At 34.3% G+C, this 19082-nt stretch overlaps 1 protein-coding gene across 2 annotated transcripts in view; it reads right to left on the reverse strand.

Annotated features, from left to right (window-relative positions):
• Positions 1–19082, reverse strand: part of ptpn4a (protein tyrosine phosphatase non-receptor type 4a) — an 89336-nt gene that overhangs the window by 13086 nt on the left and 57168 nt on the right. Inside the window, exons 12-16 of one of the 2 annotated variants that reach the window (XM_087266145.1) lie at positions 18623–18795; positions 16131–16199; positions 13361–13495; positions 11192–11350; positions 1753–1906 (exon numbers count right to left, since the gene is read on the reverse strand). In XM_087266145.1, the coding sequence (XP_087122271.1) occupies positions 1753–1906; positions 11192–11350; positions 13361–13495; positions 16131–16199; positions 18623–18795 (690 nt within the window). The remainder of the gene's footprint in view (positions 1–1752; positions 1907–11191; positions 11351–13360; positions 13496–16130; positions 16200–18622; positions 18796–19082) is intronic. The other variant, NM_001007200.1, reaches the window with a different exon arrangement.

The following is a 19082-nucleotide window of genomic DNA, read 5'->3' on the forward strand; positions in this document are numbered from 1 at the left end:
ATGGCACGTTGCTCTTTTTTTCCTGTCTCATTTACATTAGCTTCATTTGAGTACATTCTAGCTTGTTTTTTTTTTCTTTAAATGATGTATGACTTTGCATAGATGTCATATGCCTTCACATTTCTGATCTGTTCAAACAAGTTTCAAATCTTCCTAAGCCATTTTACTGGCACACTTCTATTGGTGTGGCTTTGAAATTCTAGATTATAATTCTAGATTCTTTGGTTGTAGATTAGAATGGTTTAACAAATAAAAATTCACTTCTCAATTCACTTCTAAATTGTCATCTTAGCCTGCTTCTGAATTATACAATTAAAGACAAAATATTTTTTATTTCCTGTGAAATTAACACTTTTGCATAATATTTAGCTAGTTTTTTTTTTTTTTTTTTTTTTGCAAGATTGAGCTTAAAGTGTCATTTAAAGGCTTAAAGGGGTGGTCCAGAGTGTATTTTTAAGGCTTGGTTGTGTTTATGGGGTGCAAAGCAATGTGTGCTCATGCTTTATTTGTAAAAAATGAAATAAAATCACAATATTTTTTTTTCATAAATCTTTCATTATATTCAGCTAAACATGAAACCGACTGCCATATTTCCTTGTTCCTCCAAAGGGCCACCCTCAAAAGGCTTTGATTGGTCAGCTAACATAATGTCCTGTGATTAGCGGATCGTTAATGCTAGAAGCTGTGCATGTAATAGATCAATTTTAACAATTAAAAACACTTACAGGTCGTGACTCACAATCCACAGCTTTGTCTGTTATGGTTGGAACTGTATCTTTTTTGAAGAGTTTTTTAGACAAATCCAGCTCTGAACTGAGATGCACTGTCCTATGTCAAATGCTAGCTATATCTTTTTTATAATTCTCTGGAACATAATTTAAATTAAACTGTAAGCACTTCTCTCTTTGTGTTGTGTCCTTTTGGAAGCAAAATACAGAAACAGATCAAGCTCTGTGGAAATAGCAGTGTTTGGACACGCCTCTGGCCACGCCCCTTCACTGTGCATGGTGAATGCGTGTAACCTGAAGCGATGTTTTTTTTTTTTGCAGTCCTCGAACTTTGTTCGCTGTATTCTTTGCTAAGCTAACTCTGTAAAAGCCAATGTCTTTCTTTGCATTAAACTTAGATCGTCTTGCATTCAGAGATGTTGTTTATGCTCACAGAGCTCCATTACACATCAACCAAAGCTTAAAAAAGATATCATAGTGGACCACCCCTTTAAATAGTTTAACCAGGTAGATTGGCGCCATTAGGCAATTCACTAGACAACACTGGTTTGTTCTGTAGCCAATCGAATAAAGATAAACTCTTAAGGGGGCTAATAATATTGACCTTAACATTTTTTTACTTTTTAAACAAATATAAACTACAAGTATTTTCCTAACCAAACTAAAAATAAGACTTACTTTTTCACATTTGGTCATGTAAAAACAAAGCACATCAAACAGCATTTGAAGTATAAATGCTACTGTACATCATTTTGTATTGCTATTAGTTCCCACATTTGCCTTTTTATCCATACTAATAAAACAAGCCCTTTAAAAGATGAACTCTCACAAAGGTAGTGAAAATTATTTATGTGCAAAGAACTGCCTGCACCAAACTAGCAAGTGTTTTATTACTTTAGAGAGTGCCATCAGTGGTGTGCCACAGAAGGGAGGGACACTGGACTATTAATGGCAACTTTGGAAAGAGGAACTACAAAGTAGCACAGACAGTCTGGGTCGACTGAGTCACCAGATGTATTCTTACCATGACCTTGTCGGTTGCTGTGGGGACATCGTACATTTCGTTGATGTGGTTGTCCAAGTCCTGTTGGGAATGGGACAGTATGAGCTGGCTCAGGTTCTTCCGGGACTGCTTGGGTGGGAGGGCTGGTGGTGGACCTTCAACACCTTCTGGAGACCTGAAAAATTTTATGAATTGATATATACATATATATATATATATATATATATATATATATATATATATAAATATATATATATATATATATATATATATATATATATATATATATATATAAATATATATATATATATATAAATATATATATATATATATATATATAAATATATATATATATATATATATATATATATATATATATATATATATATATATATATATATAATATATATATATATATATATATATATATATATATATATATATATATATATATATATATATATATATATATATATATATAAATCTCAATACAATATATGCAAGTATAAGAACTTCATTTTAAAAAAGCAAAGAGCATCAGAAACATCTGATCACAAATCTCATTTTGTTTTCAACAAAAACATTAACTCTTAAAGGGTTAAAAAGACCTGTGTGTGAGAACTTTATTCATGTCCATTGAAAGTTTCATTTTTTGCATTTAAAAAAGTTGTAATGCTATTTATTCCTCAAATAAAAATTGGCATGAGTAAATTCTAGGTTGATAAATTAAGTAAATTTTTATTGTAGAGTGAAATATCACATTATTAAAATGGCATCAGCATATTCAGTTTAATTCAAGACTAAAAATAATAATGTTTTGAAAAATTGTCGTTTCAATTTAAGATGCTTTGTGTTAATTGTATGATATGAGTTATTACTGTAAATTAATGTCCACATGCGAACAATGTACAGTTATAATAGTTATTATATATATTATATGCTATTATATTAGTAGTGTCACGCATTCATTAACTTTAAACCCATTTGCTGTAACCCCACAATTTTACACTTGAAAATTATAGGTGCATAGTATAAATATTCAAGATAAGTTAAGTTATAGTCAAGAAAATTAAGTAATTGGAAAAAAAAATTATATATACTGAATGACTACTGAATTTGTTAGTTTTGTATGTTATAGTCAAGATAATTAAACAATTAATAAAGGGTTAAATATCCACTAAATGTTTTTTTTTTTTAAGTTAGACATCAACCTTATTCATCAAGTATTCTAATATTCTAAGTATTCATCAATATTTACATTATTAGTCATATAACCAGAATAAAAAAAAAATTGTTAATGTATATTTTCTAAATTTTATTGTAAAAAGCATATTGGGTTGCTAAAAAGTGTAGACTATAATAACAATGATTAACAATGATAGAGTTATCTGATAACTCAATATGTGCAATTCACCTTTATTCCTCAAGGTGGCAAGGTGATGTTTCACTTACACTAATAAATGACAAGGAATTTAACAAAAAAATGATAATGATTCAAAAATAAGGTTTAAAACATTAAAATATGTATTTGTTAGTTTTGCATGTTGATTTAAACCAACAAATGATGATTTCCAGTTGACTTAACTGAAAAATGAAGGTAACAAGCAAAAAGACATTTTGAACGTCAGATCAAATGACTCAAAACTTTCAGATTTCTGACTTCAAAAGTGAGGTGGATTAAGTGCATGATTTCACTTTAGTTTCTCTTTTTCAGTATTTTTTAATCAAATAAATAAGGCAACATTTCAAGCAGAACTAACAGCCATCTTGTAAGTGATGTCAAATGATGGGTGCTTCTCAATATCTTATCCTACTCTATCCTATCCAATGACCTAAACTGATCGAGTTCAGCCATCTTGTATGTCATCTTAACTCTCGCATCACAAGACAATGAGGAATGAGGAGAGAGGAGGCTTCCTGAGAAGTTATGAATGAGGATACACCGGTGCATCCTTTGCGGAAGTCTTTGTAAACGTGACGCATGTTGTAAATTTTCCTCCCCTTCACATCTGCACCAATAATAACTACAGCAGAAAATACAAACACACATTAATGTGCATGTGAAGCATGAAGTTATTGTATATGTGGGTTATGTTTTTACAATTCCTTTCATTTTGATATATAACTACTTCTGACAAACAAAAAGCAGTTATTAACGCTAATTAATTCATTGTTAATAATAACTGGAAAAAGAAGCACAGACAAATGTGGTGTTTTGTAGAGGTGGACACTATTACAATATAAATAACTTTCTCTAATATTAAAGAATCCTGACGTGTAAGCAAAATCTGTGGTGTAGCTCAGGGGTTCCCAACCTTTTCAGCCCGTGACCACCAAAATAACAATGCCAGTGACTCGCGACCCCATTTCTTGATGGTTACAGATATACAAATGTTGCGCACACAACAATAGGCCTGTATAAAGACGAGCATATTGACGACTCAAAAAAGTGCAACAGTCTAATAATTATATATATTTTATAGTTATTTATTAATTCGTTTAATTTAACATTAACCTCACCTAAAGAGACTGATGGACACATTTTCAGCACAAGTCTATACTTGGTTTAAGCCACTCAGAGATCATTCTTAATGTTCAGTTGTGGCCTGTATTTATTTTTCATGTATTTGATTGCCATTAAGGTGTCAGATTTTATAGCACGGGGTTAAACTTTCTATTTGCTGCAGCTGACACTAGGGATGCTCATTTCGGTTAATTTTGCTAACTGACAACCGCTGCTCATTAATCGGTTATTAACGGTTAACTGATCAGATTACTATTAATTTTATATTAAACAAATCGACGTGTCAATTTTGTGTCTGACACATTAAATATTACATTTTAAAATACTGATTTATTTTTATATGCTAGTATATTAATAATAGAAAATAACAGCATTTTCACGCACCTGCAGTGTTTGGCACAGAAGAACAGAATAAACTAAATAAAATTAATAAAATAAATAGGACTGCCCTAAATTATTTACACTTAAATAATTAATTTATATTACAAAACAAAAACACTGACTGATTCCTTTTAATAACCGGCATAGGCTGTTTTTTTCAATCATATGTTTTTTTCTTCCGTCAAATAAAAATAGCTGACTTCCTCAATATGCCCGCTCCAAGGAAAATATGCATTTATTTAATGCCCTGCTTGTATTATTATATTCACAAAACCTTTTTACATTTTTAATAGAAATCATTATTTTAAAGATTATGTCTTGCTATATGGTTTCCTTTCTCTCCCTCGCGGTTAAATGCGCGCGCTGCGTAATGAAAAGACAACAACAACGCGCGCATATGTTGACTTTTTGTAAACAGTTTTGTTGTTTAAATATGATATTGCATTAATGTGCATCCATGCTTTATAAGCTGTAAAATAAAAGGTAAAGCCTATTTGTTGCGTTTATGACGCAGATCCAGGTCAACATCAGCTGAAATGGCATTAGGGCCGAAAAGGCGCACCTCACTGCCTTTATGTTGACAAGGAAAAAAGAAGAGAAGAAAGCGCGGTCCTCTTATGAAACGACTGAATCAGCTGGGTATCGATTGTGCAAAAGTGTTGCTGTCTGTGTTGTTACAATTGTAATATTTAATAATATTGTGATATTCAAGATTTGTACAATTATACAGCTCTGGATAACTTAAAACAGCGATTAGACCTTCAGAGCGGCATTAATGCGTCCTGAAGTAAAGCGAAACGGCTATAAACTCCAGCAAGATAGAGTGATTATATGCAGAGCCATATACCTTTATCTATAAATAAAGTATAACTATGGAAACTGTGTTCATCTTAACTGAAAGCTTCGTCGAGTTTGCTGGCCTCACGCATCGCGCACCTGTCAGTCAGTCAGCACGTAACGCCAACAGATAGCGCACAGCACTATATATGGTTACAGAAAAGTTTGCGATGTTATAATTCACTTACCTTTTAATACCTTTCAGTGCAATTATAATCTGCTATTAAAAACAACAACAATGACTGAATATATTGAAAGGGTAATGTAGCCGTGGATGGATGCATTTTGGTCCCCGCCATTGAAGAATGAATGTAGCGGAAACCAAGCTCTTTAAAAGTTCTCTGTAGTTGTCTTGACAACACAAACTGCTGCTCTGGGATGAGCTGCGCGTGCAAAAGATGCCCCTCTTAACCCAAAGGCGCATTCAATCGGCCCCTTATGCAGCCAAACTAAAAATATATAAAATATTTTTTATCGTTTAACTGATAGCATTAACCGGTTACAAACGCACCCTTTCAGTTAACGGTTAATCGATTATTTTGAGCATCCCTAGCTGACACTATTGCTGTGTTGTTTATCTAACGTAAACACGCTAATAACTACGAAAAAAATAAATAAATGAGTGAAAGGCCGATGGATTTTCATTAGGCAAATAATTAGGTAATAATTAGGCAAGTCACCGTCTAACAGTGGTTCTGTGGACAATGGGGGTATATGCACATAGACTTTTAATTTCACCCAGCCAGCCTCAGTGCTTCCGGTGAACTTATAAAATTGTATATCTTTCCATTATAAAATTGCCACATTTAAGATCTGATTTCTTTAAAAATCAGTGATTTTTACTGCCTGATAGATATACGATATAAAGTGGGTCACAGATCAGACAAGAAGCACTGCATTAAATTCCATTTTGCCCTGCCATGTCAGCAAAATAGGAGTTTATTTTACCCCTGTATTTTCAATAGAGTTTCTGCACTAGCCTACTGGTACTGATGGCAGTAGAGGTTACATCTTTCATCTCATTTTACAAGTGAACAACTAAATTAAGTCTATTTAACTGAATCTATTATTATTACATTATTACAACAGCGATACTGTAAAAGAAACATTTTGAAATTGTAAAGAGTCACATTAAGCTTTAACCGGAGGTTTATCATTGGCTGAAAAACACTAGCTGAGAAAAAAGTATTTCTTAATGGTGCTAATAATATTGACCTTAAATATTTTAAAAAGGCAACATGGTGGCGCAGTAGGTAGTGCTGTCGCCTCACAGCAAGAAGGTCGCTGCCTCTGCTGGGTCAGTTGGAATTTCTGTGTGGAGTTTGCATGTTCTTCACGTGTTCGTGTGAGTTTCCTCCGGGTGCTCCTGTTTCCCCCACAAGTCCAAAGACATGTGATATAGGTGAATTGGCTAAGCTAAAATTGTCCTTAGTGTGTGTGTGTGTGCATGACAGTGTATGGGTGTTTCCCTGTGATGGGTTGCAGCTGGAAGGGAATTTGCTGCGCAAAACATATGCTGGATAAGTTGGTGGTTCATTCCCCTGTGGCGACTCCAGATTAATAAACGGACTAAGCCGAAAAGAATATGAATGAATGGTTGAAAAAAGTAAAACTGCTTTTATTCTAGCTGAAATAAAACATTTTTTTCAGAATAACAAATATTATAAGAAATACTGTTAAAAATGCATTCCTCTGTTAAGCATCATTCAGAAAAAGCTTGAAAAAGAAAAAATGATTCAAAGGAGGGCCAATCATTTTGACTTCATTTGTATATTTACGCAGATTTACATAAGTAAATAAAAAAAATCTGTGTATTTCTGCGAGCACAGATTCCATGCGAGTTTACTTCACGACTTGATATATACAAGTCTTTCTAGTGAGCATGTGTTGAACGCCTCTGTTCAGTCTATACTTGGAATGGCTGTGTTCAACTGCATATTCACAGTAAGCACACTTCGCTATAGCAACCAGCAAGTTCACAGCAATTCAGCTCAATAGATTTTACTCAGTTGAGCTGAACACATTATACAGTGACAAATCACTGAACCACTGAATTATGCAACACATTTTGTTTTACCTTTCACACTTGGGTGCACACGTCCAATGAACACCACAGAACGGGGGTCAGGAATATGTGTGTGTGCGTGCATGTTTGTATATGGGGCGTAAGAGTGTGTGTGTCCGCATTAGTGTGTCGCCTCCCACTGACCCCGTTTGGCTTTTGTGTTCATTTCTAGTTGTTTTCTTAAGCCAGCATGGTGTCAGAAAGTGACCGCTCTGACCCAAACTGAACACATCAGGCCCATACAGAGCAGCGGAGAAGGCCAAAGGGCATATTGAGAAAGTGCTCTGTTATTTACGCACAGCCAAGACATACATCTTTATTCTTTAACCGATGATTCTTATGAGCCCATTCTTTTAATGAATCAATTGAAAAGACTCTCAAACACACTATTGTGCACAGATTGGGTACTGCTGCTGGTTTCTGTTCTGAGTATAAACAGCAGATGGTTATGTCATTATTTGGAAATATGACAGATAAACAAGCATAAAACTGAATGCATGTGTGGGTGTACATTTCTCCTCCGTGCTGGTTATCCTATATAAGAACAGGATGGTGAATACGAGGTGAAAGGAAATATTGCATTCAGTTTCTCTGAAGGAAAAATAAATCTGAATTATCCGCGACATACTTTATACACTATACACCCCCAGATAGTCTAAGATATACCAAATTTTCAAATCTTGTATATTTTGAACTTATTAAACATTATATTAAACTTATTAAGAATTGCACCATATTCTAATGTCCTAACTTTTAAATGAATATTTTCTAACGGATGCTTTACAATAATATGTGTGTGCATATTCATTAGGTTAATGTAGTCATTTATGCTAAGCACTGTATTTGATATCTACACTGCTCAGATTAATTGAGTACACCCCATTTTGATGAATGAAATGCATATATTTACTGAGAAAATATTTTATGTATTTTGGAGTATTTAAACAAAACTGATTTATTAAAGAGAAATATTTATTAAAATAATATTTTAGTCACCAAACATTTAGAAATAGAAAAATAATATAATTAAAATACAAAAATAAAAAAAATTAATACAACCTACAAAATTTCAACTAAATTTTCACATTTTTTTGCTTTTTTTAAATTTGTATTTAATATTTTTCTATAACATATACATTTGGGTGTACTGGTTTTTCGACCGTTATCGTATGTTATTTTGTTAGATAAGCTACAGATTTGGCTTCAGTACTGACTAATCTAATGTATATGCAGAAATATAATATTGTATAGCTCCTATAAAATTATATTAATTTAAACTATAGATTTTTGACGGGTGCATTTATAAATGCTTAGCACTGTATTATGTGAAATTAGATTTCACAGTGGTCAGGGCAATCCAAAGCAATTAGCATTTATAGATTTAGCAGACACCTTAATCCAAATTGACTTTCAATAAAGAAACAGACACTTTGTCAACAATCCATCAATTTTCACAGTACATAAATACTGGAAGCTCACAGAATTAGAAACTAAGAAATTATACAGCTTCAAATATTTAATACGTATGTTGTAAAATAGAAAGAATGCAATTTTAAATAAATTAATTAAATTGCAAGCATTCAAGAATGATCATTATTGAAATACAAGCACTGCTAAAACACATTCTGACATCAGACCTTTTAAAAATGCATATAAAAAAAAATCAGTATTTTTAAGAATTTTTCTTTCAGTAATAATCATCTTTTATCTGAAAACATAGTCCACCCAATAAAATAATAAAAAATATATATATATATCGAAAATAAAAATAAAATAAACAATATATTAATTAAAATAAAAATATCTAAAATAAAATAAAAAATGCATTATAATATATATATATATATATATATATATATATATATATATATATATATATATATTATATATAAAAAATATATATAATAAAATAAAATATTTGAATGTCTTTATAGATTTTTGTCGGCACTGCTGGCACCACTGTCAAATTACATCTGAAAAGCAATCAACTAAAGAAAACAATTATGTTTTTGCGACCCATCATGAGGCAGGTCATGTGGTGACACCCCCTACTATAAAGGGGTCATTCCTATAGCAGCTTAAAGGCCGAAAACAAAGAAAAATAGGGGGGTGGGGTATTATATTCCTATTAAATGAGTTCAGCAAAGGAACTCAAAACAACCACATGCCATGCAAATAACCTATCAGCTACTGGCAATGTCATTAGGCTTAAGTACACTGCAGACCCATTCAAGAGGATCACAAAGAGCTTGACATGTTTACCATGCCCCGTTAAAACCCAAAGCACTGAGCCCAACGCTATGAGCGGTAAACACATTTTACAGCTGCGCAACATGCTTTTAGTTTCCATTCAGGGCCATTTAAGGGCGCAGACAGAGGGTGGTAGCTGGGATTGGAAGGCAGAGACAAAACAAACGGCCAATAAAAGATGGTTTTGGTGTAGTAAAACCACTTCTCTAGTTTGAGGAGCAGACTTGAGCTTCTGTTTTTTTTTTACACTAAATTATGTGGCTTTAGCCAATAGCGCTTTATTATAACCAAAATTATTTAATGATTCTTGAAGCTGATACAACTGGCACTCTGGTACGACTTATCAAGCAATATAAAGCAAGTACACTTATACTAATAAAAAAAGAAATGAGTAAACCAAACATCTGCAAAACACATTTTTAAAGATTTTATTCTATTCCTTTTTATAACCAGCTTGACTTACTGAGGAGACTGTTGAAGTATTAAGCTTGTCGTCAAACGCTTGAATTTAAACATTGTATTATTACTCGATTTTTTATTTGGTGGGTGTATGGGTGTACGAGCAAACAAAGAAAACAAAGCATAAAGGCATCACATTTCATAGCATTGCTAGTTTTGTTGAATAAAATCACCAAACAATGTAAATGAAATATGACAACAAGACGCTGCGGTGCCAATAACTTGGATTATTGTTGGCCAAGTGAAGTAATTTTAAAGTAACTTATAAGGGTGCCAGACAACATAGCAGTGTCTGTGCCTTAATGTGCATACTGTACACCCTAAATTATTGAATATTACAAATGGTATACTGTATTTCAATCAGAAAGATGGATATGTACATTGAGACGCAGGGATATCAATGATTCACATGAGTCGTTCATCACAGAGAAACATTCACCAACGAATTGCTCCCTCTGTTAGAAATAGAAGTGAAAGCGGGAGAGGATGTGTGTGTTTCTGGACACGGATTAGATCAAATTTAACAGGGAGGGAGGATAATACATTGCACACAATCCCACGCTCTTTGTCAGCAATGCAACCCATGCAATCATGTATCCATCAATGTAGAAAATAAAAAAAATTCAAATTTTCATCATTTAAAAAATATATTTGCATACTGACCACTGGGAAAACTCCCGATCATATCTATGGCTTGGGATGGCCAGTTCTCTAGTACACCTTGATCCCACATTAATTTCAAAGAACTGCTACCTTGTACTAAAATGGTGGCTCTATTGACGCATTACTTCCAATAGACAACAACAGGGTAGGCAACAGCTAATGTTAATATCTATGCTAGGATAAATACTGGAGCACTTTAGGAAGGGCCATCAATAATACCAAAATATAAGCAAATGGAGTTTCTGAGCACATACTTCCTGCCACCAATATAAAGTACTCACGGTGTAGACTCCAGGCTGATGCTGTTAGCTTGTGTAGAGGAAGCCGATTTGTGATTGGAGAAAACCGGAAGGCTGGGGGAGGCATGGATGACATGGTCCACCAGGTGACCCATTGAAGAGGGCCGCAGCCGGGGACCCTCTTGAACAAACAAGGAGTTGCTGTTGACAGAACATTTATAATGAATGTAATCAGAAATCACTTATCTGAGAATATAAATAATTTGGATAAAGTTAAACAAGGTGTTCGTGCTGTATTCATGAAAACTAATTTTGCACAGTGACATGCGGAGTTGCTGTAAAAAACACAATGCTTCATAGAATATGAAGTTTCATGTGATATTTAGCGTTAACCCTGATTTGTACAACATCTAGTTTTTCTCTTATCCTTTTCTTTATTGGTTTACTGATAATCCTTAAGTCTCTAATAATTCCTGACGTCTTGTGTAAAACTCACCTAACACCCAAGCGAACAGAAAAAATATATATTTTAAAGCTGAAAACCTAGAGGTGTGAATCTACACTGGTTTCACGGTTCAGTTCGGTTCTCATTTTCATGCCATCGATTCGATTCAATATCTCGGTGCATCACTATGCACTGACAATGCTTTCCTTACACTATTTCATACTTAACTTACATATTTAAACATATTTAACAGCACAATAATTTACTTGTATTAAAATTTATAATTTTTAAACACATTTTATATGTATTTGTAGTACAATCTTGTCCTTTAATACAAGCAGTCAGATATATGAACTGTAACTTTAATTTTACCTGCTCAAAAAAAAAAACACTCTGCATCAAACAAAACTCAAGGACGTGCATAGAACAACATGAGCACTTTGAGCGTTGTCCAGCGAGTTGTTAAATGTCTATGATCGGTGGCACGCTCAACAGCAAGGGCTGCGATTGGCTCTAACGCGATGCCGCTGTTCACTGATAAATGACACTGATAAACGGACGTGGCGATCACAGTTGATCCATGACAGAAGTGGAGAAAACTCTCTACAGACATGCTCGTGTCTGAATCCACAAGTATTGCTGTAACAGCCGAGAAGAGGAAAACCGTCACGCCAGCAGGTCTAACAGGCCACATTGAGAGAGAGAGAGAGAGAGAGAGAGAGAGAGAGAGAGAGAGAGAGAGAGAGAGAGAGAGAGAGAGAAAGAGAGAGAGAGAGAGATGGAGAGAGAGATTTTATTTTCTCCACAGCAGTAAAATAGGGGATTTGGCTGTAACTTCAGTGTCAGTAAAAGGCTATCAAGCAAACACGTGCAGTTTAATTACTGGCGCTTGACTCTCTCACCATAGTATTTTGCCATGACATAGCGCGTATGAGGTAAACGACGTTAGTATGTAACAACTGGTTAAGATCTATTACTAAACCGATACGGAATTGCCTGTTTACCGAAGAAACAATTTTGACACCCCTATTGAAAACCTGTAACCACTGACTAGGAGAGTAGGAAATGCACATACTATGGAAGTCAATGGTAACAGCTTTTCAGCTTTCTTCAAAATATCTTCTTTTGTGTAGAATAGAAGAAAGAAGATCAGTGGTGGTTCAATTATGACAGAATTTTTGATGTGCCATATTTTGAATTATTCTTAAGAAAGAGAAGGAGGGTGGAGGGGCATTATTGGGGGTTGCATTGACTAGTCGACTTCAGTGCTCTGCTGTGATGCATTTTGATTGACGTCGACTTGTCGCTCTGCACAGATCGTTTGGTTTGACCTAAACTACAAGGCAGCTTTACACATTGGTTGACTGGATGAAACTGCCCTCAAATCATTTAAAGTAATATTTAAAGTTTTATTTTTCGTATATTAGCGTCATTGAGCATGTGGATATATTTCCTACAAATAAATCGATAGTTGTGGCATGTTGCAAAACGTTGTGTTTTATTTATGGCATCACCAGTGACTAGTCAACATCAACTGATAACATAAACGTCGACTTTCAAAAATCCAAAGTCGTTCAACCCTTACACATCACAGAGATAAAAGTGGCTAAAAACTCCCTAAATTGTCTTCTTTTTCTTTTGATTTTGGAGTGGCATGACAGGCATAAAATTATACACATACAACAGTCACATTTTTTTAACCCAAGCACCCTGCCGAGTCTTCGCTCATTAGGTTATGGGTTTGACTGAAAGCGAGCGGCACTCACTGGTTAGGTGTCCCAGGAGGGGAGCGGGTGGGTAGGCTGCGGGTCTCTAGCCTCTCTTCAGACAGTGAGTTCCTGCTCACTGCTTCCCAGTCTGTCACACCCATCAGCTTTCTGGCCAGGGGCTTGCTAGGTGATCTAATACATGAAACACAGTTTGTTAACACCTGCAACACCTCAGTAGAGCCATAGAATAAATCACTTGTGTAACCTGTTGTATAGAAAGGTAGTTAGATATTATTACACTGATTAATTGTGTGATTGAATGTAGCGGGCATTTTGAAAGCGTTAAACCCATTTAATGTTCAGTTTAGCGTTAATATAATCTTAGCAACCCTTTCTTAACCTCTTAAGACCCAAGGTGTTTATTACATGCATTTTTTATTTCTCTTTGTTATTTGGGCTTATTGGAACCTAATTAGAATAAAAACCTAAATATCATCATTTAATATAATGTACTTTTAGAGAAAAATTACGTGCTTATATGTGGACTCGTGGTCAGAATTTACATTAAACACTTTTCCTGACTGTTTTGTAATGTATATTTAACATAGAATTTTTTTTAACATGTTTTGACTATCAGAGAGTAAAAACAACATTATTTTTCCATTTTGGACAGTTAAAAATGGCGTTTGGGACATTTCATATGCTACAAAACAGTTGCAGGATGACACTGTATGTCTGTAACAAAACATTCAAAGTATTTAAATAGCCACTTAAGAGCTCAAATGTGCTGTCTACGTATGTGGCCACTAAGCCCTAGGAGGTTAAAGTTTTAACATTAACTCCATGCTTATTTGTCACACAACAGTTTCAATCTGAAACCGAATTGAGTTTACCTTTTAACTTGTCTGCTCTCCTTAGATAGTGTTCTACAACGTTCCATTTATATTACAAATGTGTAACTGCAGGAGTTTGTTATATTTTGTCATGGTGATCCCTAGTGAGGTATTTCTGTGCCTTGAAGGGCAAATTTTGCAAAATCATTGACATTCAAGAGTGCTGTTAGGGGTTTCTGTCATAACAGTATCTACGTTGAAAGTCAGATAGAGCAGAATCTACTGCCAGGCTGCCAAATGTCAATCACTATTCTGAGACTAGAAAAAAAGAACAAATACAGGGTTGACTTTGCTCATTTTTTGCAAGGTTTTATTTGATGGCATTTCAAATTGTATTGGTGGGAAAATCAGAAACTCCTGAAACAAAGAAAATACTATTTATGACTTTTAAAGATGCACAACAAAAGTCAGTAGATATGCTTCCATCAATCTATTTTTATGCACACAGAAAGTGCATTACTTTAACCATTTTAATATGTCATCATAATAATTAAATCCAAAAATTATAGTATAATATTGAGAGTTCATTTTAATCTCGGGACCACCTGCAGGATCGTTGAGGCCCACTTGTAGCCACGGTCCACAGCTTGAGAATCTCTGGAATAAACTATCTGATAAGAAAAACTGTGCATAAACTACACTACTATGGAAACACATTTACAGAATAAATTCCAACATGTGAACCAAAAATCATGTCATTTTGTTTAAAGAGATCATACATTAACAAAAATGAGCATAATGGGACAGAAATAATGGACAAACCAGTGGACCGACCACATTGTAAAATATCCTAAATGTTGCTTTGGTCATTCTAAAATCATTTACCCAAAATGTGTCGTCAAAGTGAATCATATTATTACCTCCCAGAACTGTGTTGAGCAGCTGCGTCCTCAAAGACTAGTCTAGTACTTTCAAAAGCCACCACGCATTCATACACTCTTTTCACATTTCCGGGTTTCTCAGTAGTGGAAGGCATCATGGTTGGGTGAACTTAGAGCACAGTGAATTGGAGAGCATAACAAATATTTTTTTTACAATACCACCATTTGCTGAAATAGTAAAAGAAAAACGCCATGATGATTTTATCAAGACTTCCAGATAAAGAAAAAAATTGTGTGAGACTGATGACGGCAGCCAGAGGAGAGAAAAATGTCAAATTTACTCTCAGCCTCATAGACCCTGCATTAGAAGTGCCAATTCTTTTTTTATAATTTGACAGATGATACAATACAAACATAAATGTAAACATTAAAAACTTTTAAGGATTTAAGAAAATAACGACCGTTAAACGTGACATAACAGTCTTGTGAAAAGGATCCATTGTGTTCAACATCTTCTTCTGAGGTGAAAGTCATTTACCATTTACGAAAAAAGGCCCATAGTGGCTTCCCTGCTGCAAATTTGTCTTTTAGATGTTTGGTGTAAGTTTATCAGGAAGTGATAATTTTGTTTCTTTGAGTCATTGGAAAAAAATGATGCAAATACATATTTGCAAATATTTTATGCAATAATCCAGGTTTGCATACAAGTCTAATTTGCATATTTGTATGGAAATATAGATAATAAAAAAAGATAATGAAAATATATATATTTTTTTGGAATATACTACAAAAACTAGATTCGATTACCTGAAATACAGTAGTATTCAAATGTTTGTATGCATGTCCACGGCTGTAAATACCTACCCGGGGTGTTACTGAGACAGTGACCACTAAATTAACTTAATCTTGCTTAAAAAGGACTTTGATCCCAGCATCTCACTGCATGTTCAGTTCATAGGCTAAACCAAGTCCCTCCTCCTCACCAGCTGCTAGCTTATTATTCTTTTTAAGAAACTTCACATTTTCACAGAAAGAAATACTCTTCCAGAACAAATTATTATTCTAATGATCACCACCTGAAGAATCACATCACAACAAAAAAGCACACACTACCTTGCAAACACCCTGTCCTTGATTCCCTTCTCCTTGCCATACTGAACAGATTGTGCTTCCGTCCTCCCGCTGTGAAGAAATGTACAATGTTTGTCAGGATTGAAGCTATATTTTTCAAACATAACAAACTTCCAAAGCTTTCATCATTCTGTGCCTTTATCTTTATCTGCTTCAAGCTACAGAGTTCACATAGGTTTAATTATACAGTACCAATAAACTAATAAATCTAGAGAGCATCAAAAGATTAATTATTGATCGCTTCCTCTTCCTATATCTAAAACTGGATAAAGAGCATCATCAATGTTTAATGAGATTATCCCTAGGATTTACTAGAGTATTTGCTCGTGTCGACTAAGGTCAAGACTTTTAGTGACTGTGACCTCAATCAGGACAAGCTACTACTAAAATTCAAAAATTACTATTTACACTCAGAGTTCAACAATAACAACTTCTTGCTGGTTTAGTTTTCCATAAATTACTAAATATAATTCCAGATTGTTCTGCAAATTTTGTTGGTAAACAACACACACACACACACACACACACACACACACACACACACACACACACACACACACACACACACACACACACACACACACACACACACACACACACACACACACACACACACACACACACACACACACACACACACACACACACACACACACACACACACACACACACACACACACACACACGCATATATATGTGTAAATAATAATTTACATTTGGCAGATTTAAAATGCATAACTTTAGAGGGGTTGCCCCAAAACAAAAAATTGTGGCAGGAAGATACACTGTAAAAAATGCAGGCTTCCACACAATTCCTTCATGTTGTCCCAACACAAATCAATTAGGTTAACTAAAGCATGAAGCATAAAGCAGATCACAAGACTTTTATTGTCGGTTACGAAAGTCACTATGTCAGATTGTGTAATTTTTCATGGGCAACAAATGTGCTAGACTACAGGTTCCATCACAATCAGTCATCCTGTGACATCTACGACTAATGTTATTTCCCAAAGCAGTCGCAAGTGTTATAACAATATTTCTTATCTCAATTTCAATTTTTTCCATCTTATTTTAATCTCAATTAACGCTGCTTGCTGACAACTAATAACTACATTTAAAGGCATTCCTTACGACATAGATAACATCAAACTTGTGATTCCATTTTAATATTAATATATCTTATTTGAAATCTAAATGTATATTTTTCAGTCGTGGGTTGCTTATTAATCAGTCCCTCGCCTGAATTTGCCACGAGTGAGATGGAGAAAAGGAAAGTATATCAGCAGCCAGGAAAAATTAGATGTTCAAGACATAATCTTTAAAATAATGACATTAAAAATTTGCAGATATATGACAGAGGTTTGTGATACAAACACAGTAAAGCATTATTTAAATCCTTGTTTTCCTCAGTGCAAAACAAATCATCCACCTGTATAGTTGAGTAGTGGACGGGCACAATCAATGAAAAAAAAAAATTTTTTTTAGAAAAAATTATCTTTTTGAAACAAACTTCGTTTGGTATAGTTTTTATCTTAATTTTATCTTTTGTTGGTCATTTATTTATAAACAAGAATAACGAATAACATTTGAGGTGATGTGCTTCAAAACAAGTCCACTACATCCGCCAAAACACAAATTGCTGTGAGATTGTGTTTGTTTGTTAGATAAAATAATAATCTAGCCTAAATAAAATTATTTCCTCTAATAATGACAAATTTGAATAAGCAGGAAATTCTTTTACAATGTATTCGCAGACCTAAACATGTTCCCCGATTACCTTGGAACAGTAAACTCTGTAGAAAGGCTGAGAAAACAAACTCTTTGTGAAAATGAAAATGTCTGCATGTTTGTGCCAGTCTGTCAGTTAAAATAGCTTAAAACACCTTAATATTTAAGAAAAGGTAGTTAGTTTTCATAACTAATGATTGATCTTATTCGCCCATGACCAACGCATAAGTAAATAGCAGCCTGTTTTTAATGACCTAAGTGGCACATTGACAGCAATAAACATGCTAGACTTTCTGCGATGGTGTCATAAGGCATCGGTTGTCGTGAACTATGCCACATCACACTACAAGAATATATTTAATCTTCACGAGGCCCATTTGTCGTTTACGAATCCCCACGGCACCCTACATCAAGTAAATCATGCAGAAATCATGATATGGTTTAAACAAAACAATTAATTTATCCCCAATAAAACTTAAGAATAGTGTTTTTTCATTTTAAATCTATAATTGGAAATAAACAGATTTTAATAAACATTTAATAATACATTTTTAATAAACATTTTTTTGAGTGTATCTGAACTAATGGACTGACTGGTAAAGCAGAAAAAAGGAAATTTGCTGTTGTTGAGCAATGATAGAAATTCCTAAAAAAACAAGCCACCTTTCAAAGTACAAGCACCAAACAACATATTTGGAGTTTGTTTTTAGGAACATCCTTGTAAAGAAACAGGAGTCACTTCTTACCAGTAACGAAACCTGGAGCCCAAACTGAAGTAGTGCGCAAAAAAGTTCTTCTGTGGAGGAACGGGTCGATCCAGCCGAAAGAAGGTGTGGTGTTCAACACAGGTTTTCCAGAGGTTCTTACAGGCCCTGTAGTTTACCATGTTGAAACCGAGCAATGTATCTCTTGTATCATGCTGTAGGCCAAAAGAAAGAAATATTTGAAATTCTCTTAACCCGTTTCACAGACTGCTGTAAGTATGCCATTTGTGGGTTTATCACCCATAAAGGTGTCAAAATACTCAGAACTGTTCCCTAAAATCAGTGCCCAGCAGCAGATCAACTAATAGTGAGAATTTGGGTTGTGGCTATTGTAGAAAGTGATAGGAGGTCACACACCTTATTTTGATGGTCCGTTTGTTGCAACTAATTCTCATTAGATTATAAGTAGACTGCTTAGGGTTAGTGTAAGTTGACATGTACT

Source organism: Danio rerio, chromosome 9, assembly GCF_052040795.2.
Source record: "Danio rerio strain M-AB ecotype USA chromosome 9, GRCz13ab, whole genome shotgun sequence".
Classification (NCBI taxonomy): Eukaryota; Metazoa; Chordata; class Actinopteri; order Cypriniformes; family Danionidae; genus Danio; species Danio rerio.